This window comes from Siniperca chuatsi, linkage group LG15 (assembly GCF_020085105.1).
Source record: "Siniperca chuatsi isolate FFG_IHB_CAS linkage group LG15, ASM2008510v1, whole genome shotgun sequence".
Classification (NCBI taxonomy): Eukaryota; Metazoa; Chordata; class Actinopteri; order Centrarchiformes; family Sinipercidae; genus Siniperca; species Siniperca chuatsi.
In genome coordinates, this window is record NC_058056.1 from 10,194,873 (window position 1) to 10,214,429 (window position 19,557).

At 43.6% G+C, this 19,557-nt stretch overlaps 1 protein-coding gene across 6 annotated transcripts in view; it reads left to right on the forward strand.

Moving 5' to 3' along the window:
• The window catches only part of runx3 (RUNX family transcription factor 3), a 51,260-nt gene extending 31,974 nt beyond the window's left edge, over window positions 1–19,286 (forward strand). For 3 of the 6 annotated variants that reach the window (XM_044167926.1, XM_044167928.1, XM_044167925.1), the window contains 3 exons: window positions 4,959–5,105; window positions 11,004–11,078; window positions 15,972–19,286. In XM_044167926.1, coding sequence (XP_044023861.1) covers window positions 4,959–5,105; window positions 11,004–11,078; window positions 15,972–16,450 — 701 coding nt within the window. In that variant the 3' untranslated portion in view covers window positions 16,451–19,286. The remainder of the gene's footprint in view (window positions 1–4,958; window positions 5,106–11,003; window positions 11,079–15,971) is intronic. The other 3 variants (XM_044167931.1, XM_044167929.1, XM_044167927.1) reach the window with 2 other exon arrangements.
• Window positions 19,287–19,557: the final 271 nt, after the last annotated feature.

A 19,557-nucleotide genomic window follows, 5' to 3' on the forward strand; every position in this document is an offset into this window, starting at 1 on the left:
TACAGGAAATGCAGCACAAAGTGCTTTACAACAAAGAAACTACATGCACCAAGTGCTTCACATAAAAAAGACTGAACATAAAAACAGGGATAGAATGCCATAATTAAAAAAACTGCAAACTGCAAAAAGAGTTTCTGGCCTGTATTAGGAAAGTCATAGCTAGTTAAAGGCTAAAGTGAAAGAGATACGTTTTTAGATATTGTTTAAAAATATTTAGCGTGCTGGCTTCCCTGATATCTACAGGTAGTGTGTTCCACAGCTTTGGGCCGTAATTGACAAAGGCTGCATCCCTGCAGATGATCGCAGTGTTCTTGAAGGGAAATAGTGAACAGGGGAGTTAGCAAAGTAGCTGTAGTAACATTAACACAAAAAGCATGGGCTTACCTTACTCAAGAGGAAAGCTAGATGCATTGTAAGTTGCGGTACTATTGACTTGACTCATCAACACAAAAAAGAAGCTCATTCAAACATGTTATAACCTACAGAAAAAAATATCACAGTCAGCTGCTATAACAGTAGCCTTCATATTAGACTCACAAATGCTTCTTACACTGCCCAGACATTTTTGTATGTAATCCAATAGCATATTTCCATAGACTTTACAGTCCAGACATAGTTTTCAGTGTTAAGTGTGATACCTGCACTCCAAATCAATTTTAGTCTGTTATCAGGGGCCTATCAAGTCCATTTATACATTGAAAACAAATATTTACACTTCAAATATATTCAGTGCAGACTTGGGCTGCGGCCAAAGCACGTATTGCCCTTTGCCGTCCAGATAGAGTTTCACTTTGCCCCTGAAAAAGCACCCAGCCCTTTACTAAAAAGAGCTTGTGTTTAATGTGTCTCCCTTTGGACAGGAACATATGTTTCTTTCTTTCAATGGAGACATTGACAAACAGACAGGGAGAAAGAGGGGAGAAGTAGAGAAAAAGTGGGGGATGAAGGAAGGAAACAGGTCATATTGGGTGATCATTCAACTGTAGCATTGGTGTTTAAAGCCTGGCTGTCACCTTACTGAGCAAACAGTGTCTCTGTTTTGAGCTGATATAGGCTTTGTGGAGGGAAGGCTGGGTAAGACTCAGTGAAGTTTGCTGTTCATGTGGTCTGATCAGGGTGCAATCAATGAAAAATAACTTCACACATCACTTTTATTTGAACCTGTCTTCATGAGCTTCAAAGCAAAGTGCAAAAGAGCAAAGCAACATCTCAAGTGATTCTGTAGTGAAGATAAAACACTGTCAGGAAATAAAAAGACACACATATACACACACACAAAACAAAGCAGGGCTGAGAACGGCACACCCATTTCTTCAAAAAACAGCCATCGCCTTTCAGTACATCATTAATACCAGACATTTTATATCAAGCATTTTATTTGTTCTTCATAGACTTCCATAATGCTTTCAGATGATGCGGCCACTACTCTGAGAGGAGGCTAGTAAATCTACAACCTTTAGCATCCATTTCGGCTCTAGGTGCGTATTGAGCGCTGCTGTTTAGGCCTCATGTGTGCATTGGCCCCCATCTCCCAGCTCTATCTTGTGGTTATGATATCATAGAGAGAAAAACAAGGGCATTCTCTCTTAAGTGCACCCTGACACATTAAATATTCATCCGACCACAGAAACCCCTTTGAAATGGGGCTGGTGTGGCTAGCTGGCACCCCTCTGGCCCCCGGACCTGCAGAATAGAAGTCAAATGTTGGCGGTCGGAGCAGACACACTGCGGCTACAGGCAGGGTCAACTGGCCAAAGAAAGCGCATTAACACAAGGTTTAACTGGAAAATACAGGTTGAGTCTCTCTGATGCTATCTTGCAGAGACTGTAATGATTTAGATAGTCATAAAAACTTTTCTACAGTGAATAACGCTGTTGTTTTTTAACATGGGGGGAAATACAGAGGCAAAAGGGCAGGGCAGGCACATGATTAATTTTTAATAATCACTTTAAATCACGTACAGTATTGGTATATGCTAACACAGAATCCAAGAACCATGCCTAAAATCCAGATGAAATTGAGACTAAAGAGTAGTTTTTATTAAGAAAAAGGAAAGAATAATAATCAAATAGCTCCCCTTTCATTCAGTATAGTTTAGCACAGCAAACCTCTGAACTTATCTATCACGAGATGCACATCATAGTCCCTATGGTAGCCACAAAGTTTTAAAAGACAAAATCAAAACCAAGTGTCTTAAAAAAGATGAGAGGAAGTATGTGTGAGCGTGCTGCCCTCCTGATAGGCTTATTTTATTATTATTTTAAGTATCCAAGAGACAAAGGCAGAGAGAAAAACAGAGGAGAAGGGGAAAAGAAAGTTTCGAGCCGCCTCCCTGTTGATTAGTGGTGTTAACAGCAACTGTGGGCCCTGGGTTAATGAGCTCCAGGCTTCACTTTAATGAAGCCTCCGCTCCCCCAAAAATCGCCCTCTCACAGCCCACTAAACCCCCTACTGGAAGCTCCGAACAGTGTGTCACCAAACACAGTGTCCCCCTGCCAACTGGAATTGGGCCATGGGATCCACAGCTAGGCTCAAGTGTGTGTATGTGTGTGTTTATGGGCAGCTGAATGATCCTTTCATCCCTAAAGAGCCAGCCAGTTCATCTTAGACCACCATTGGCCACAGAAAAACTGACCAATTATCATTTTTTTCCTGCCGTCTGTCCTTTTTTTTTCCAACCAGAGAGCAGTGGGATGTATCATTTCCCTGACCTCAGCCGTTTGAGGTGGTGTAAATCTCTTAATAACTACACAAGGACACATATCGGGGGCTATATTTGGAGGGCTGCTTCCCCTGGCCGCCCCTGCTCTGGCCTGGAACAGACAGTAGCCACAGTGTCTATGTGGATGATGGAGCCTGGACTGTGTGTGTGTGTGTGTGTGCGTGCGCGCGCGTGTGTGTGTGTGTGTGTGTGTGTGAGTGTGAGAGAGAAAGAGAGAGAGAGAGAGAAGGAGAGAGTGAGAACACAGGCCTTCATTCCTTCCATCACAGTTTAAAGAGTAGGCAGACTGGCCACATATGAGTGTGAATAAAAAAGATATCACAGAGTATGTGTGCCGGCGTGTGTCCACCCAGGATATGTTCCTGAGTAACGGCATGGAGCAAATTGGTGGGCCGGTGGGTGGAATCATATCCACACACACACACACACACACACACACACACACACACACAAACACAGTCCTTTCCTTTGGCATCCAACATCCTAATGCTCGGGAAAACAAACAACTGGAGAGCAGCAACAGAACTGCTGTCTTCGCTCAGACAGATTAGTCATGACTGAGTCTTTCTCTTACTCAGACACACACACATAAAGTGCAATGCAACTGTTGATCAGTGGGTGTGAGTAAAAAAGTACCAAAGTATTATGTGCTGCACTTTTGATTTCAGTGCCTGCCTGCGTTCAGACATTGTGTCTGTGCATCAATGCGCGTCGGCGTACCCTTTGTGTATGTGTATGCATGTGTGTTGGGGGCCGTCAATGCTAGATATTTCTATATAGTTCGTAAAGAGAGGATGGAAGGGAGGTGGTGGGCACAAACAAATGGACAGAGCGGTAAACGAGAGGAAACTTTACCCATGGGTCAGCCTCAGAGGGAAGATATATTGCCCATGGGTCAGTGAAGAGAAAGGACGGGCAAAATCCATATTGGTCCGTCTGCCTTGCCCCCTTTATATAGTGATAAAATATTCAAATCCAGCCATTACTTCACATTAGGCTACTCTGTAGAGATGCCAGGGAGAAAACCACAGAATGTATACATGCTGGTTCACACACAGTTTTGGTGCATTGATAGTTACATTAAAATCTCTTCCTCCCATTAGAGGCATAGCCCTCATCCGGACTCATGTCTGACATTTAAGGTGTGTTCACATGTAGAGCATGTGCACGTATGTGTGTGTGTGTGTGTGTGTGTGTGCGTGCGTGAACATGTGTATTTGTACATGTCTGCGTACATGTGCGTGTCTACATAAAAGGCATGATCACAGGTTTTTTTTTTTCTTACCATCTCCCTGAACGGGACATCAAAGTGATAAGGGCGCTAAGTGTGTTGGTTAGCTTTCTGGATAAAAGATATGCAGCAGATATGCTTCACTTACTCAGAGTTAATTCTCACCTTCTGCGCAGATAAAAAAAGACACACTCAGACCTACAAAAGCTCTCTTTCTCTGTTTTTCTCAAACTCTCTTTTTTTATCTGTTCTGTTTAAGACTGATGACTATATGGTCTGGTAGCCTTGTCTGGGTGTTTCCTTCTGACTAAGTGCTGTGTCAGTCAGACCTGAATGTGTGTGTGTGTGTGTGTGTGTGTGAGAGGAGCAGTTATTAGGTGCAGATCTACTCACTATTTCACTTTTTTTTTTGGTAAGGTGGCAAGATAGATGACTTAACCTCATCAGTTCATAGAAATGTTACAATTCATAGTTTATTATTTCTTAGACTTCGGGTTCATGGAAAACAGCATTCCTCAAGCAATCGTTTTCAACCACTTATGCTATCGTTATCTGCGGATGGCGCGGCAGCAGGTGCAGCTTGGGTAACACACTTGTCAATGTATTTCAAGGTCTGCTAACATTCAAATAATATTTTTGTATTTGGGAGCTGAAAACATGGTGACAGTGTGTCTCTCCGCCCTTATATAATTTCATCCTGTGTGAGTGTTTGTGAATTACAATTGAGGATATTGATAGTCAGTCCAAGTCAACTTTACACTAATTACAGTTTAGACAGGCAAAGAGAAGTTTTTTGCCAGGGCATGTCAAACTGCCCGGCTCCATTAAGAAATCTGGAAGAAGGAAAGGTTTTCCAAAAGGACTCTTGTTATTGTTTTTGCTATTTTTGTACAACTCTGGAAATATAAAGTGCCATTTTGTGCCATTTTCCTGGTTGTGTAGGTGGTAAATTATTAAAGTCCTTGATTTCTCTCTTACCCGTCCTCCCCATGTCGCTGTTTCAGGGCACAGAGTGAAGATAGAAGACCCCCAGAAGATGCAGTTCTCGGACAGGCTGTCAGAGATCGAGCGCTACCAGCGGAGTATGCGAATAGGCCCAGTGAACAATAATCCCCGCCCCATCCACCAAACCCACCTCAGCACCACACAAGGTGAGGACCACTGATACATACAACCACAAACAACCAACATCCTCATAACCAAAATCACCACAACACTGTAAAATCAGCTCACATTAACCGCCATTACTTAGAAGTAAATAACTCCTTTAATAAAACAAACATATTTAGTTTTATTTGGCCAGAGGGTAAGTAATCCATACTATAAATCTGTTATACATCAACACAGTACATGCCGTTCACCCAGCATTAAACTAAGCCAAGAGCCCTTCATGTGCATTTCCTCCACGGGGGGCTTTCGAGTTCTGTTCCACTAATCTGGGAACTGTTATATGTGTGTTGGCCGTCCGAGGGGAAGCTTATGTCAGTTCTGTCCCCGGATGCCCTGCGTTGGTGGGTCTGGGCCCCACAGCGCGCAGGGTTGAGTCTGTGGCCAGGTGGCATGGCGGGTGCTGCCAACCGGGCTTGGCCTGGGTGCTGAAGCTGGCCTCCGCACACCGCACACTACAGCCTCAGGAATGTAACAGCCACCCGCTACCTTGGCAATCACGTCACTCTCAGACTGGTCAAATGTGCGGGGGCGGGTGGGGGTTGTTTCATATGTGTGTGTGCTGTGGACAGCTGCGTGGGTGATGGTTACAGTGAGGATGAGTGTTCAATCTTCGTCATATGTCAGAGCCTCTTTAACAGGATGCCATGTCTGGAAGCATGCAGACTAAACACACACACACACACACACACACACACACACACACACACACACACACACAGTGCCCTCCTCTTCCACCCACTCTCTAGTTCTCATGCTAGCTAATGAATCTCATTACCTTTGTATCAGCATGTTGCTGTGTACAGGATGGCTTGTTTGGGAGCTCTCTGCCGTGTGTGGGTGGAACTCTATCAGTGTGTATCACAGCCATACACCAGTGTTTGGCCTTGTGCTTAGCTTAGCCAGCGCTTAGTCACCAGTATGGGCCTATCTAACAGCTGACTGTGGAGAACACAGGGTCTTTCACCCTGCACCCCCGTGTCCTTACTTACTGCTGATATTGATTTTGTTCCCTCGCACAGCCTGTGCCGAGGAGAAAACATGTCAGCCATTTTAGAAACACCCCCGACCAGTTACGCTTAAAATAAACACTGTAGAGCTTCAACACAATGCAACCACTGTGATGATAATTTTCTGATGGTTTAGAGGCTGGCGTGAGCTCTGTAGGTTGTCTGCCAATAAAAAGCCCCCTGCAGCTAAGCTTATATTTGGAGCTTTAAGTTTCTGAGGGCTGACTTGAATACGGGGGGGAAGCGCTCCGGTCGGCAGGGAGAGGTGTACAGACTTGGTCCAGACAGCAGACGAAGAGCAGCTCTTTGCTCTGCTCTCGTCTGCCTCGCACAGGATTAGGGCAGGAATTAGAGCGTCATAGGCTTGTCAGGCTTCAAAGGGCTGTGATGTTGCAACACACACATGTACAGTACATACACTGTGAGTAGACACAACACATTAACATCAGTTGGAACTGTCAGAGACGGTAAAGGCCTTGAGCTTCACGTTACAGCTGCCAGCAACTGGAGGCCATCTATAAGAAGTGTGTGTGTGTGAGTGAGACAGACAAGAGGAAGGGCTGTAAAAACCACACACCTTAATCTCTGGTATTACCATCATGACGGCATACCGCAGGGCAAGAGTGGTAAAATAATTAAATAACAGGGCAGAGGGCCCCGTCCCTCCCATTTTCTGTTTCTGTTGGAGTGTCTGAGCAGCAGACTAGAAATGTATGTCGCGGCACACATCACACAGAGCGCTCCCGTATGTGTAGGAATCATGCACAGACAAAAACACTACAGTATTACGAGCGAAGCTCAAACATAAATAGACTTGTTGTAATAAATCCCCTTTAGAGACACAGGGAGGTGTTTACATATCAACAGCACACACGTCTCTGCTTTTGGCAGCCCTGCCAGACATTGTTGTATTTTGCAGATACTTTAAATCCCGGGCCGCGTTTGTTTAAGAATTGCCGGGTGATAGATCGCCCATCAACACGTTATAATTAAATGGATTCCCATCTCGCTGTTACAAAAGACGTTTTCCATTATCTGCGGCTAGAACCTTGCATTTTCCCCTTGAAGACGACTAAATAAGAAAATACAGTGTCATCTCCTCCTAAGGCCTCCTTGCTTCATTTTGTTGTCTGAGCTATGAAATACTGTCTCAGTTTTCTTGTCAACAGGACGTGACTCCAGACATCTGCTCAGTGCTACCCTGGATCCTTAAATCTCACACACACACAGACGATTGCACCATAGGCACATTGAAAATACAAAACACACACACACACCTACAAAATTCTGTGTTAGTGTTGCAAGTTCTCCACTAGTGCCCCAGACAGACAGGGTAATTAAGAGCTCATTACAGTGCATGCAGTGACAGGCTTCCTGCACGCTGGCAGACACTTCATTCGCTGCTTGTTTTTGTTCTTCTGTGGCCACAGGTAAGCCTGGTAGACATGTGGAATGATTCTCAGCAGGGGCGGAGGGAGTGTGTGTGTGGTTGAAAATGCGTGGTTCAACTAATGCAGTCAAGCAAATCTGACACTCAGACAATCAAGTACTAAATTGTTATTCTGGTTTTCAAAACCTCAAGTGAGGTACATGTGTATACTATATGTGTCTGTGGGTGGCAGTTTTTCTCTTCCTCTGATACTATATGTAGTTCATCCTTTAACATCTAACCGTGACATTGCATTCATAATATTACACACAGTTCTTTCCACTCTTAACAGAAGCAAATACATGATAGAACATTTTATTGTGCAAAGTGGAAAACAGATTCCAGTTTTACCTTGTTCCATTTTAAATGCAGACAAAACTCAACAAGCCCCTGGCACAGCCTCTAACAGACAGCCGAGACGAAAGTGGCTCTTTTAACTTAAATGTGTTTTAACAGTAAGAGAGGGAAAAAAAGAAATACAGCAGCAATTTAATCATCCAAAAAAAGTCCTGGCCCTTTTGAGGTGGTATCATTTAACATGTTATTTGTTCCAACACCTGTGTGTTCCTCTCTGAAGATGAATATCAGATACTAGCATAACGTTCCGCCATCAAGTCAAGTGCTCAATGCTTTGATGAGGACCCAAAAGTGTGTGTGTGTGTGTGTGTATGTGTGTACAAATTACTTTGTGTGCCTGTCTGTCTGAGCGTGTGATCCATGTGGTGATGTTATTAAAAATATCAGTAGAATCTTACAGAAATAATATATTACACACTTCATTTTTTAAATGTACTCAGCATCCATCCTGCTAATTCTATTTAAAAAAAAGCAAACCTTTTCTATTTATGACACTTTTACAAATGTTGGTACCTTTGGCTTCCTCCTGCACAACTTGTTCAATATGTTCAGGCTGTGGCCTCTGGACTGGACTTAACTCGAGAAAGTCCTGTTTGATGGAGGACCAGCCCAATGCAGCCGTGCCCCTCCTGCCTCGTCCACAGTGACCACACTGTTTACTCCACATAAACAAGTTGGCCGGCCCCCCAGGTTCGAGGCGGCACTCTGCTACTGCCGCGGCCGAGAGGCTCACACTAATTCACACATCCAGAATGACATGATCAGCCAATTAGAAGCAAGAGCGAGACAGGAAATTAGCACCGTCAGGTAGCTGTGGTGTGGACTTTTGAGTATAGCCGTCACGCTAGTTGGTTTTCATGCTGATTTCTGCCAAACCCAAGCAGGAAGCTGGCCCTCTGAGGCCAATACAACCAAAACGAGCAGGAATCTGGACGAGTCCTTTAGACACAGTTTTACTTCTGCACTCCACTATTTACATAATATGTCAATGGCTGCCACGGAGTTTATTTGTTATGGTGCCTGAAAGCCTCACTTGTGGTTACTCTCTTTTTGTGACCCTGAGATGAATAATTCAAATCAAAAATGTTTTTGTTCCTTAACAAAAAAAAAAGAATCTTTTGAAGCCACCTCCTTGGTGAAAAAAAAGAAAAAAGAAAAAGAGAAGTGAGAGCTAGTTGTTTTTTACCAGACTCAACTGTTTGTGTAAGTTATAATTTCACATCAGAGTCAGGCTGAGTTTTACATTTCAGCAATTACAGAAACTACATGTGTGCCATGAACAGTCTCTATTGAGTCTGGGGAGAGGGGAAGGGTGGGAGGACGACGAGCTCTCAAAGAGAACATAGGATTTTTCAGCCCATGTGTTTGTTTTTGCTCACGTTATAAGTGAGGGCTCAAAAGACATATCAAATGTCCCACATAGCTGAGCCAAGGCCGTGTTCCTCCCCTCTCTAACACGCTCTCTTTCTCTCTCCTTCCCTTGCTGGCGTCTTTCTTTCTCTCTTGCTTGCTTTCTCACATTCTCTCCCCGTTGCGACGCCTAAGGCCTAAGCGAAACAGGAAGCCAGCACAAGGACCGGCATTCACTGTGTCTCAATGACACGCTTCATTACGGCAGGCGCATTACATGTCTCAGAGGCGTTGCTGGATCCGGAGTCACGAGGATAGATGCCATTTTGGCTCAAACATCTTCTCAGCCACCCCTTTCATCTACACATGAACTTCAAAAGCAGTGCATGTGTTTATTTGTGTCCTCCCCAAAACTACACTGGCACCACCCCAAAGCTTCTTATTAGTGACGCAGTTGCCGCTTCTTCCCACTTCAGCCCCTGCCTTCCCCACTCCTCAGCTCCGCCCAGGGGGGTTGGTCCTCTTATTAACAGGGGTAATCTGTGCCTCTGGTATTGACGTTGTCTGCTGGCCAATCAAAATATTTGAAGGAAATGTTTATTTTCTTGAGCGAATCGCACCAGCTGCTTGGAAGCCTTTCTGAATAAGGCCATTTATGTGTAAGAATTTGCCATTGTGAGGCATAGTGCAGGACCTCTCGGTGACTGAGTGCTGATTTGGGCCTTTGCAAAGGAAGTGGAGGAGCTCCAGGGGAAGCACAGATCTTACACATGCTGAGCCCAGTGCGGCTATAGGTGAACAGCCCAGCACACCCCCCACCCCTCTCTGCTTCTGGCATCCTTTTCCTTCCTAATTGCCACTACAGGAGGTTAGGAGTTTACTATATTGCGGTATCTCAACAGCGGAGGGCAGAGTCATAGCGATACCACATGGCTGACTGCTGCTGTCAGTAAAGTAGAGCATCATGACAAAAAAATTGGTTAGATAATATGCAGGTTTCTGTCTTCATGATGAAAATATTTATGTACATTTGAGTTTTTAACAATATTTAACACTGTTTAGAGGCATGTAGACTAGACTTCTGTACAACCAATGTGCTGAGACTGCCCATGTCCACAGAGCTCCGTGCAAGTTGTCTTGTAACAACTGCACCGTCTCAGACCTAGAGCAAACAGCCCTTGTTTGTGTCAGCCCTCCTGCGGTGTGACCGTTGAGTGTGAAGCAGGGTCCCACGCATTGGGCCAGTAGGTCCTCGACTCTCCTTCGCTTCCTGACAGCTCGGCTGGACAGGCTAGCGAGTGTCCTGCACTTCACAGGTCTCCGCTGCCCCTCCAGTGTCTCGCCTGAAAGACCCAAAAATATCTCCCATGCACCCATCAAGCATGTTTTTCCAGGCCTGGTCTCACTCTGGTGAGAAAATCACCCCTCCTCTTCCCAGTCTTCACTGCTCAGTCAGCAGAGGCCAACCTGTGACAGGAAGACACATCTCCAAACCGCCAGATGTCAAGACAATTTTGACAAGTCTGTCATGAAGAGTTTTTTGGATCGTGCTTTAGATTTCTATGGCACAGGCAGTGACTTCCTCACCCTGTACACATGTACAAACCACACATTTCTCTGCGTTCCACAAAATACAAACATTTTGCATTCCTGCACGAACACAATTCCTCTACTGACTTATTTCCAATAAGTAGATTCTAGTGTTCACCTATTGTTCATATTATGTCTTACACCAGCCCTGTGGCAGGAGCAAATGGACACCCCGGCTCTGAAGACATGCAAGGTGGAGGAGGACCTGAGACCATGGCCAGGTAAGACATTGCAATGTCCTTCTTCCTAACGGTTTTACTATGCATAGACTTCTGTGTAACTATGCTTTTGGCTACTCTCGGCTTTCCAAATTTGACCCCAAGTTTCATGTGAATTTGAGGAAAGTGTGTATACGTGCATAAGTGCTTTTGTGTTAATGAAAAAATTGTTTTCAAGAGTGTTTGTTAGTCGCTAAGGCATAATCATGATGTGCAGCCCAATCAACAAGCAGCACGAGGGGTGAGGTCACTAATAAGCAATGGCCTTAATTACTAAGTGTGAGCAAACACGCACAGGAGATAATTGAGGCACTTTGGAGTGCAAAAGACAGTTCACACCTCCCGATTGGTACATCCTTAAGAACATCTCAGAACAAATTTCCAAACTAATTTATTTTAATTAGTAGACACTCTGCCTTTCAAATTGAAATAAACAATACTGAAGAGGAGAAGTGGGAAATGCGGGCATAACACAGGGTGTGCCATTCGTTGTGACAATTTTAGAGTCTGTTTCGTTTTGCCCGAAGGGCCCTACTACACCCCAGAACATTCCTAGGACGCCACCACCCTGCCTGCCTTCTTCTTCTTGCTTCCCTCCCACTCCCTTTTTCTTTCATTTGTTTCTTGGCGATTTGGATCTTTGCTGCTGTCTAACAGCCTCCTCAGTCTCCTGTCCGTCCCCTACCCAGAAACCACCACACCACACCACACCAGACATGCTGAGTCATCCACTCACACTGTGATGAGGACACACAGAAGAAAGAATAAAAAGACTTAGATTTGGCTCACTGATCTTGCTTTCTTTTCTACAATTCAGTAGATAACACAATGCCTGAAGCAGAGTATTGAGACCGGGAAATTGCATATTTACATATGTTACTGCTTGTGCAAGGCTTTTTCTAGCCAGAGATTCACTGCAGAGCAAGATATTCATGGTGGTGTGAAAAATGTGGTTGACAGTGATGGCTAGTAAAAGCATATGTTTGAGACCTTACAGCCTAAACTTGAAATGCCAGTACATCCGGACAGCAAAGAAAATGTGACAGAGATGTAAAAAAGTGTAATAAATGATGATGCTACTTGTATTCAAATGCCTTTATCCTTACAATAACAGTATGCGTGGTCTAGGGTCAGCAAAACACACATCATGTCGGTGACTTTACAAGGAAGTATATCTCTCATAGAAAAGGATTTACTTAACAAACATATTATTCATGTCACCTTGTTTGGCGATGCATTAGGAAAATCACAAACTTCGTTTATCCTTGCTTGTATTGCATGTCACAAGTTGGGGACATGCAAAATCCTCTGTGCTCACATTATAAAGTGCCTAACATGAATGAGGCTTTGGGGCTGTTGACCATGGTGCCACAGAACAGAGGTGATTATCATTTGCATTCGACATGATGCTCCGGCCCCAAAGCCTTGCTGCTTAAAAAAACACCTGGAGATCATTTGTGTTCATTTGGGTCTCCTATTCTTCGGCCTGCGCAGCAGCAGCTCTTTCCTGGCATTGTGTTGCTTTGTCATCGTCACCCTGCTATCAACAATGACTACTCATCCTCATGGCATCCATTTTTCAAACCACCCAAACCAGTCAGTATATCAAAGGGAAGCTCTCTACCTCTGAAAGGAGTTGCAGTGCAGCAATCTTTCTTTAGGGATGATATGAGGGAGAAGATTAGAAAACACTGCACAGCACAGTGTGTCTTTACGTGAAGCCAGACGAGCCGGTGGTTTTCTCTCTTCCTTTCCCTCCGCTTATTTGCCTGAGACACCATTCCCTGGGCGCTGGCCGTCACAGTTTGCATCAAGCCTGAGTAAACATTTCACAGGTGAGCGCCTGGATTTGCATCTCCCCATCGTCAGCCCACCACATGCGGACACACGCGCATATGCATACACACACATAACTCTGCACACAATTACACACAGACATGACCGCCTCAAACTTGCCCTTATGTTAACAACCAAAATCAGTTTCTCCCATACGCAAATAAGGCAAACCTCCTGTCATATCTGGGTTACACGCTTGACTGTGGACTAGTGGACTTCTTGAGCTAAGCAGAAAGGAGGAGGACTCCACCCTTGGTGTTGCTGAATTAAATAAGTGCGTGGCGCTATGCTTCAAAGCTAGAAGAGGAAAGAGAGGGCTGGAACACTATGTTCTCTATAAAAGCCCTGATTCCCAGCTACCCGCTTCATAGACTGGGAACATCACAGACAGCAGACTGTGCCAGCTAGCCCTCTGGGGTCCATCCCCTCTCCTGTCCCTGCAATTTAGTCAACACGTTTCAGATGAGCCTAATGGAGATCATGTGTGGTTTTGGGCCGCAGAGGTTACAGGCAGCTACTAGGCTCAGTTAGGAAGACCCTCTCTGCCAAAGATACACCACGATTACCACAGCCACAACAGCGAAGCCTGTACTTATACTGGGTGGGGGAGGGTGGGGATGCAGTAAGGTATGCAACATGGTTGAGAAGGAGAAAAAGCAGACTGCAAAACTTTGCTTCTCAATTACAAAATAGTTTGTTCAGCACTCTCCTCCAGAGGGAGCTACTGTGCTGTAGAGAGTTTAAGGTGGTAGCAGGCTCCTCCTGGCTCAGAGCCAAGAGCTTGATACTGCACAAGCCCATTAAGGTGTTGTGATAAGTGTCCAGTCCAGTTTCCCCTGACAGAACACAGGAGTCGATCCCCACCGCAGTTTAGCCAACACGTTTCCACCAACTCCAATTAAATGGAGATCATGTGCGGGGTGGGCCGCAGCAGCCAGAGCCAGTCTCCACGCTACACATCCCCTCCCCAGCTTCACCCTGAAGCCTAAATTTAGCACAGACAGAGAAAGATGAAGGGACAGACAGACAGACAGAGAAAGAGAAAGAGAGACACAGAGAGAGAGAGAGAGAGAGAGAGAAAGACAGAGAGAAAGAGAGAGAGAGAGAGAGAGCAAAGGCTTTTTGGGAGTCCAGTAGGAATTAGTGGGCCGTCTCCACTTCACCCGAATCAACAGCAGCTGAAGGTTTGGATTTTCCTCGCGTGAAATCAGATATGCAGCCCGACTCCGGTGCCTGGTAGACTCTGGAAAAAGAAACAGCCCCCCCACCACCAAACTCCCTTATCCCAAAAAGAAAAGGAAATTCAACTGCAGAAATGTGTTGTTGAAAAAAAGAAGAGTATAGCAGGGGCCGTGGAAATTGCAAAGGAACAGATTTTTTTGTAGCTGAAAATGGACCCAGTTCTCCAGACATAGGGAAAAGACATTTCAACAAGACTGTGGCACGCAAGTTTGGCATTCTCCCCCCTCAGGGCTGTGGCGTGCAAGCGCTTGCTATTTCACAAATACAAGCTCTCTTTTCTCTGCCATCCAAATCCACATTTTACACTTGCAGTCATGTGGGCCCATTGGGCCCATGAAAGCCACATGCGGACAAACAAATAACCATGGACTGAGGTGTGTGTGAGTGTATGAGTGTGCGTACAAGCAGCAGGTGTGGATGTAGTGTACTGTTTGTTGACATCAGGTATGAGGAACTGTCCCTAGTCATTGTGGAGTACAACCAGATTAAGGGCGTTTACAGCTCCAGAGTATTTCAGCCTGGCTGTTGGCCACCTTACCTTCTTCCAAAATATCTGAGTGTCATGAGCCCAAAGACTCGACATGCTTAACTTGTCAGGCAAGACTTCATTTTTCACACCTCTGAATGACAATTATATTGCAGTGTTTGTGCTAGTATGGGATTTACCTGATAGTTGCTTTTTAGTGGCAAACATAAAAACTACAAACTGACCTGAGAAGTCAGTAGGAGAGGGAAATACAATAGAGGTACTAAGCATTGCCTCTGTGACTTTAACCTCATAAAATTGATATACCTTCTAACTTACATAATGCAGCAGAAATATGGAACATAATTGTCCCTGTACCAGGGTCCAAACCCAAATACTACAGTAGGTGGCAGCAGGCAGCGCTCAGAAGTCCTACACGACTGTAGAACTGTGAATGGGTTCATATCCGAAGCTCAGGACGCAAGATCAGCCAATAATAATCCTCAGTTAAGTGAGAGGGGCAATGTGGTGTTTGACTTAAGAAACTAAGTTGGTGACAGTAGAGGCCCCAAATCTCAGAGAAGCAAACTGCCAAGCAATATTTCTATTTCCCTTTTCTCAGCTGAATAAATTAGAACGTGTGCAGTGAAACTGAAGTCCTAACAGCTGGGTTCACAGTGCTCTGTTACCTGTAAGATTACTCTTAGCAGTTAACTCTGACAGGTCCTGGACTGTGATACACATTAGTTTAGCGGATATTCACACAGAAACACTCTTTTTTTCTTTGTTTCTCTTCCTTCCTTCCCTCTTTCCTTTCATTTTCCTTCTCTGTCTGTCTCTGATTGTGACTGTCTGCCTCTGTCGCCAAAGTATGATTTATGATGAGTTGCACAACAGCGCAACAAGCCATCGGTGTTTATACAAAGCACCCCTCAGCACTGACAATGCCTCTTTTCATTGCTCTGAGAAAGACAGAATACTGTACATTGCTCTCCTTTTGAGGGAGTGGTAGGAGGGCTGTGGCGAGGGGGCCTTTTCATAACTTCAGTCTTGTGCACGGGGCTGTGAGGTGATGTGCTGTCAGTGTTTGATGACTGTGTTATTAAGCCAAAAAATGTCTCAGTTCATTACTTTGAACGAACATTTCCATGGTCAGACATATCACAAGAAATCTGAGCTTAGAAATGGGGGTTTGGGGAAGTTTGCTGTTCTGGAGACGAGGGTTGTTTTTTAGAATAATAGAAAATGAGACATCTCCAAGACCCTTGTTTTATAATCACAACAGCAGTTTTCATTCATGGCTGAATGTTTGTTGACTCTCAACCTTTTGTTTTTTTTGTTTCTGCCAACAGGGACTGCAGATCTCTTCCAACAGAGGACCAGCTTCCCGTCTCTGTCGCCACTGACTGACCCTCGCTTCTCAGACCCCCGCATGCATTACCCCGGGGCCTTCCCCTACTCCACCAACACCTCCAGCACTGGCCTCAGCGGCCTCAGCATGTCAGCCTCTTCTAGATACCACACCTACCTGCCGCCTCCCTATACAAACAACCAATCCCAGAACTTCCAGTCCAACTCCTACCTGTATTATGGCACAGGCTCTGGATCCTACCAGTTCTCCATGGTGGCGCCGGGGAACACCGGGGGTGAGCGCTCCCCTACCCGCCTGCTGTCCTGTTCAGGGGCCGCGGGCGCCGGAGGGACCAACAACCTGATGAACCCGGGCCTGAACACCCAGAGCGAGGGCGTGGAGGCCGACGGCAGCCACAGCAACTCCCCCACTGCCATGAGCTCAGGCCGTTTGGATGAGTCCGTCTGGAGGCCTTACTGACTGACAGATAGCTAGACAATCACAAGGTGCGGGAGAAGTGAGGGAGGAAAAGTAAAGGGGATGATGAACAAAAACGATGAACACTGAAAGAAAAAAAAACAAACAAAAAAAAGAGAAAAGCTGCATGTTTGTCTTTTATTTCTCCGGCACTCGCTTTAAAGACTTGCTGCGCTTTACCAACTCTCTCAAGACTTCCATGTATTTTGTAAATTTTGAGTAAACTCCTGCACTGTGCTAAAACATGTACTCTTAAAAGGACTATAAAAGCCATATAAGTTGAGATGATGTTCAGCTGAAACTGTAAATAGACCAGAGGGCAACACCAGAGAAGCCATAGTAACCTTTCAGGATCATTTGACTGGTGTAAACTGGTACTCACCAAAGACAATGGCGGTTTGATCATTCAGTACAGCTGATGAACTGAAAAACCACAGCAGACATTCATCAAACAGACTGTTCAGACTGATCCAACTCACTTGCTAGATGGAGAAGAGCAGTTGGACTGGATGTTTGTTCTCCGAGTGACTCCGATATCCTTCCAAGGCATGACTGCACTGCTGTAGCAATCAGTCCTTTTAAGCTTTAATTACTGTATTATTTGCAAAAATATTGTGTCAGTTGTGATCTTCAGTTGCATCCAGGGCTGTTTCATGTGCTCATAGTACTTATGCAGTACCTTGTTGCCTAATTTATTAACCAAATGGACACATTGGCCTTTGGTGCTACGGTATGCAGTGGATGTTTCAGCACAATCGCTGCATCTTTGAGAGAAAATCATTTTATCTGTCAGAACTCACAAAATGAATTCTCCTCTGCTGTGTCATCAGTGTATCGAGTTTCAACAGGACAATGGCTGATATTTTGAGGAATGTAAAAGACTAACACAGAGGGGTGTTTATTAGTTTCTTTTCCTGCAGGAATATTTAAGTCATGTTGTGTCTACTCTTTCCCTTAAATCTCTTATTCAAGCCTTTTTCTGGAAAAAAAATAGTCCTAGTCTGGTATTTTGGAACTGGATGACGCAGTTTACTTTTGATATTTATTTGAGCCAAATTGTGAGGAAATGTGCGCATATACCCAAAATCCTTAAGCATTTCTCTCTACTTTTCCTTTATTTTAATACATGTATATATATATATATATATATATATATATATATATATATATATATATATATATATATATATATATATATATATATATATATGTATATGTATATATACAGTATATATACCATATTTTGTTGTTAAGTATAAATTTGGAATTTGTGTAATATATTGCTACTAAATTATAAAAAACAAAACCTTTAATGTAATTATTTTGTCTTCCAATGTAGCTTTGATGCACTAAAAACTTTTATTCCTTAAGAACCACGCCCAACAGATTCTGTTAGTGAGATGGTGTATCTAGAGCCGTAATCTTTTAAACAATTTCCAAATTGCCTTTCTGCGCTAAATAAGCCAGTTGCTTAATTTTTGCACTATGTTTGAACTTTCATTTTTACATTTTGGTTATGTATTTGCAAATATCTCAAACTCTGCCGAACTAAATATTAAATATTCCTTCACATATATTTGCTGAACACACTTAAAGTGTCCTTTTAAGAAGTAATTGATTTCATGGTTAGACACACACACACACACACACATTCCTGCACCACAGGTGTGTGTGCACATTCCCCGTGTCCGGAGGGCCTTTCCCTGCAGTCACACATGTGATCCCACTATCCCTGGACGTGAAAGAGTGTAAGGATGAAGGGGTAGAAGGAGGGTGTGGGGTCAGAGTGGTATCTTCTTACCAACACCAAGGGTAGTTATGCAAAAAACCCTTCATTTGTTGTGCACAGGTCCCTTTGTTCTGTATAATCAGTGAGTGCTTTGAAGCCTTTAGGGCCTTGATTCTGTCTTGTCTAGTCTAATTTACTGATCATCAATGCCAGGGGCTCATGGCTCAGCCAATAATTCATATGCCTGCACAGATCATCTGGGTATGAGCTGTGTAAAGGCTTTTATAGCAGGTATCAGGTGGCTAATATCTACTAGAGAAGTCCTCCACAAGACGGAAGCATTCATGACTTTGAAAGATGGGTATTTAGTTGCTACAAAAGTGAAATTTAATTTCAAAGTGAATAGTGATCCAAAAAGGCTTGCATTTGCAGCTCAGGTAAAAATAAGTTATGCAAGGTGTTTTGTAGATCTCACATCAAGATCCTCTGCCTTATTCCTCTTTTTTTTTTTTAACAATCAGTAACAAAGCCTCATTCCTATCTCCCTTTGATTTAGAGGAAAAGCATGTTTCCCTGCTCTCTCCTCTGGAGCCTTTATACGGTAGAGGACCTTACTTTATTATGGGCAAAAATCATGCAGCTAGAGAAACCACATGTGTATTTATATTTGTGTGGTTCCTTCAAAAAAAACCAAAGATCTTCACAACTGCCTGTAATATTGTCAGGATGTTAAGGATGAGAAAGACGTGTGGCAAATGAACCATGTTTTGACTGATCTCTAGTATCATTCTTTATGCAAAACTAGGAAGCCAAAATGTTCAAGTGAGTTGTATTTTATTGTATATTGGATTAAAGAGCACAATGTTACTTTTTTCTTTTTGTTTTCTTTTTACAACATGCCCCTTTTCCTTTTCATATACCAAAATGTTAATTCATCTTGCTCCTTTCATTTCTTTTTATGCTCAAAGCATGTACATCTGAAACTGATATGTTAATTTAAGAATCTCATCTATGTATGTAATGATATCGTTAATGCTTCCATATTGAGTGCTTGTAAAGTTTGCGGATAATGTAGTTTTTAATCATTTTAATTAAAAAACATGTGTCTCACTTTTGTCTTCACAACTGCTGTTCATTTAATAAAAAATTACTTTAAAAAGTTTAATTAAAGGAACTCCAGGAGAGTGTTATGACAACACATAATTTTTCTTTCAGCTTAAAAGGTAAAATCACACCCACATTAGATTTAGGTTCAGTATTTATGGCCATATTCTTCTACATTATTCGCTTCACTATAAAAACAATTGCATACCAAGAGAGTTCTCTAATTTTGAAACTCAATGCTCAAAAGTCTGGATTGTGAGATCTTTTATGGTTTAAC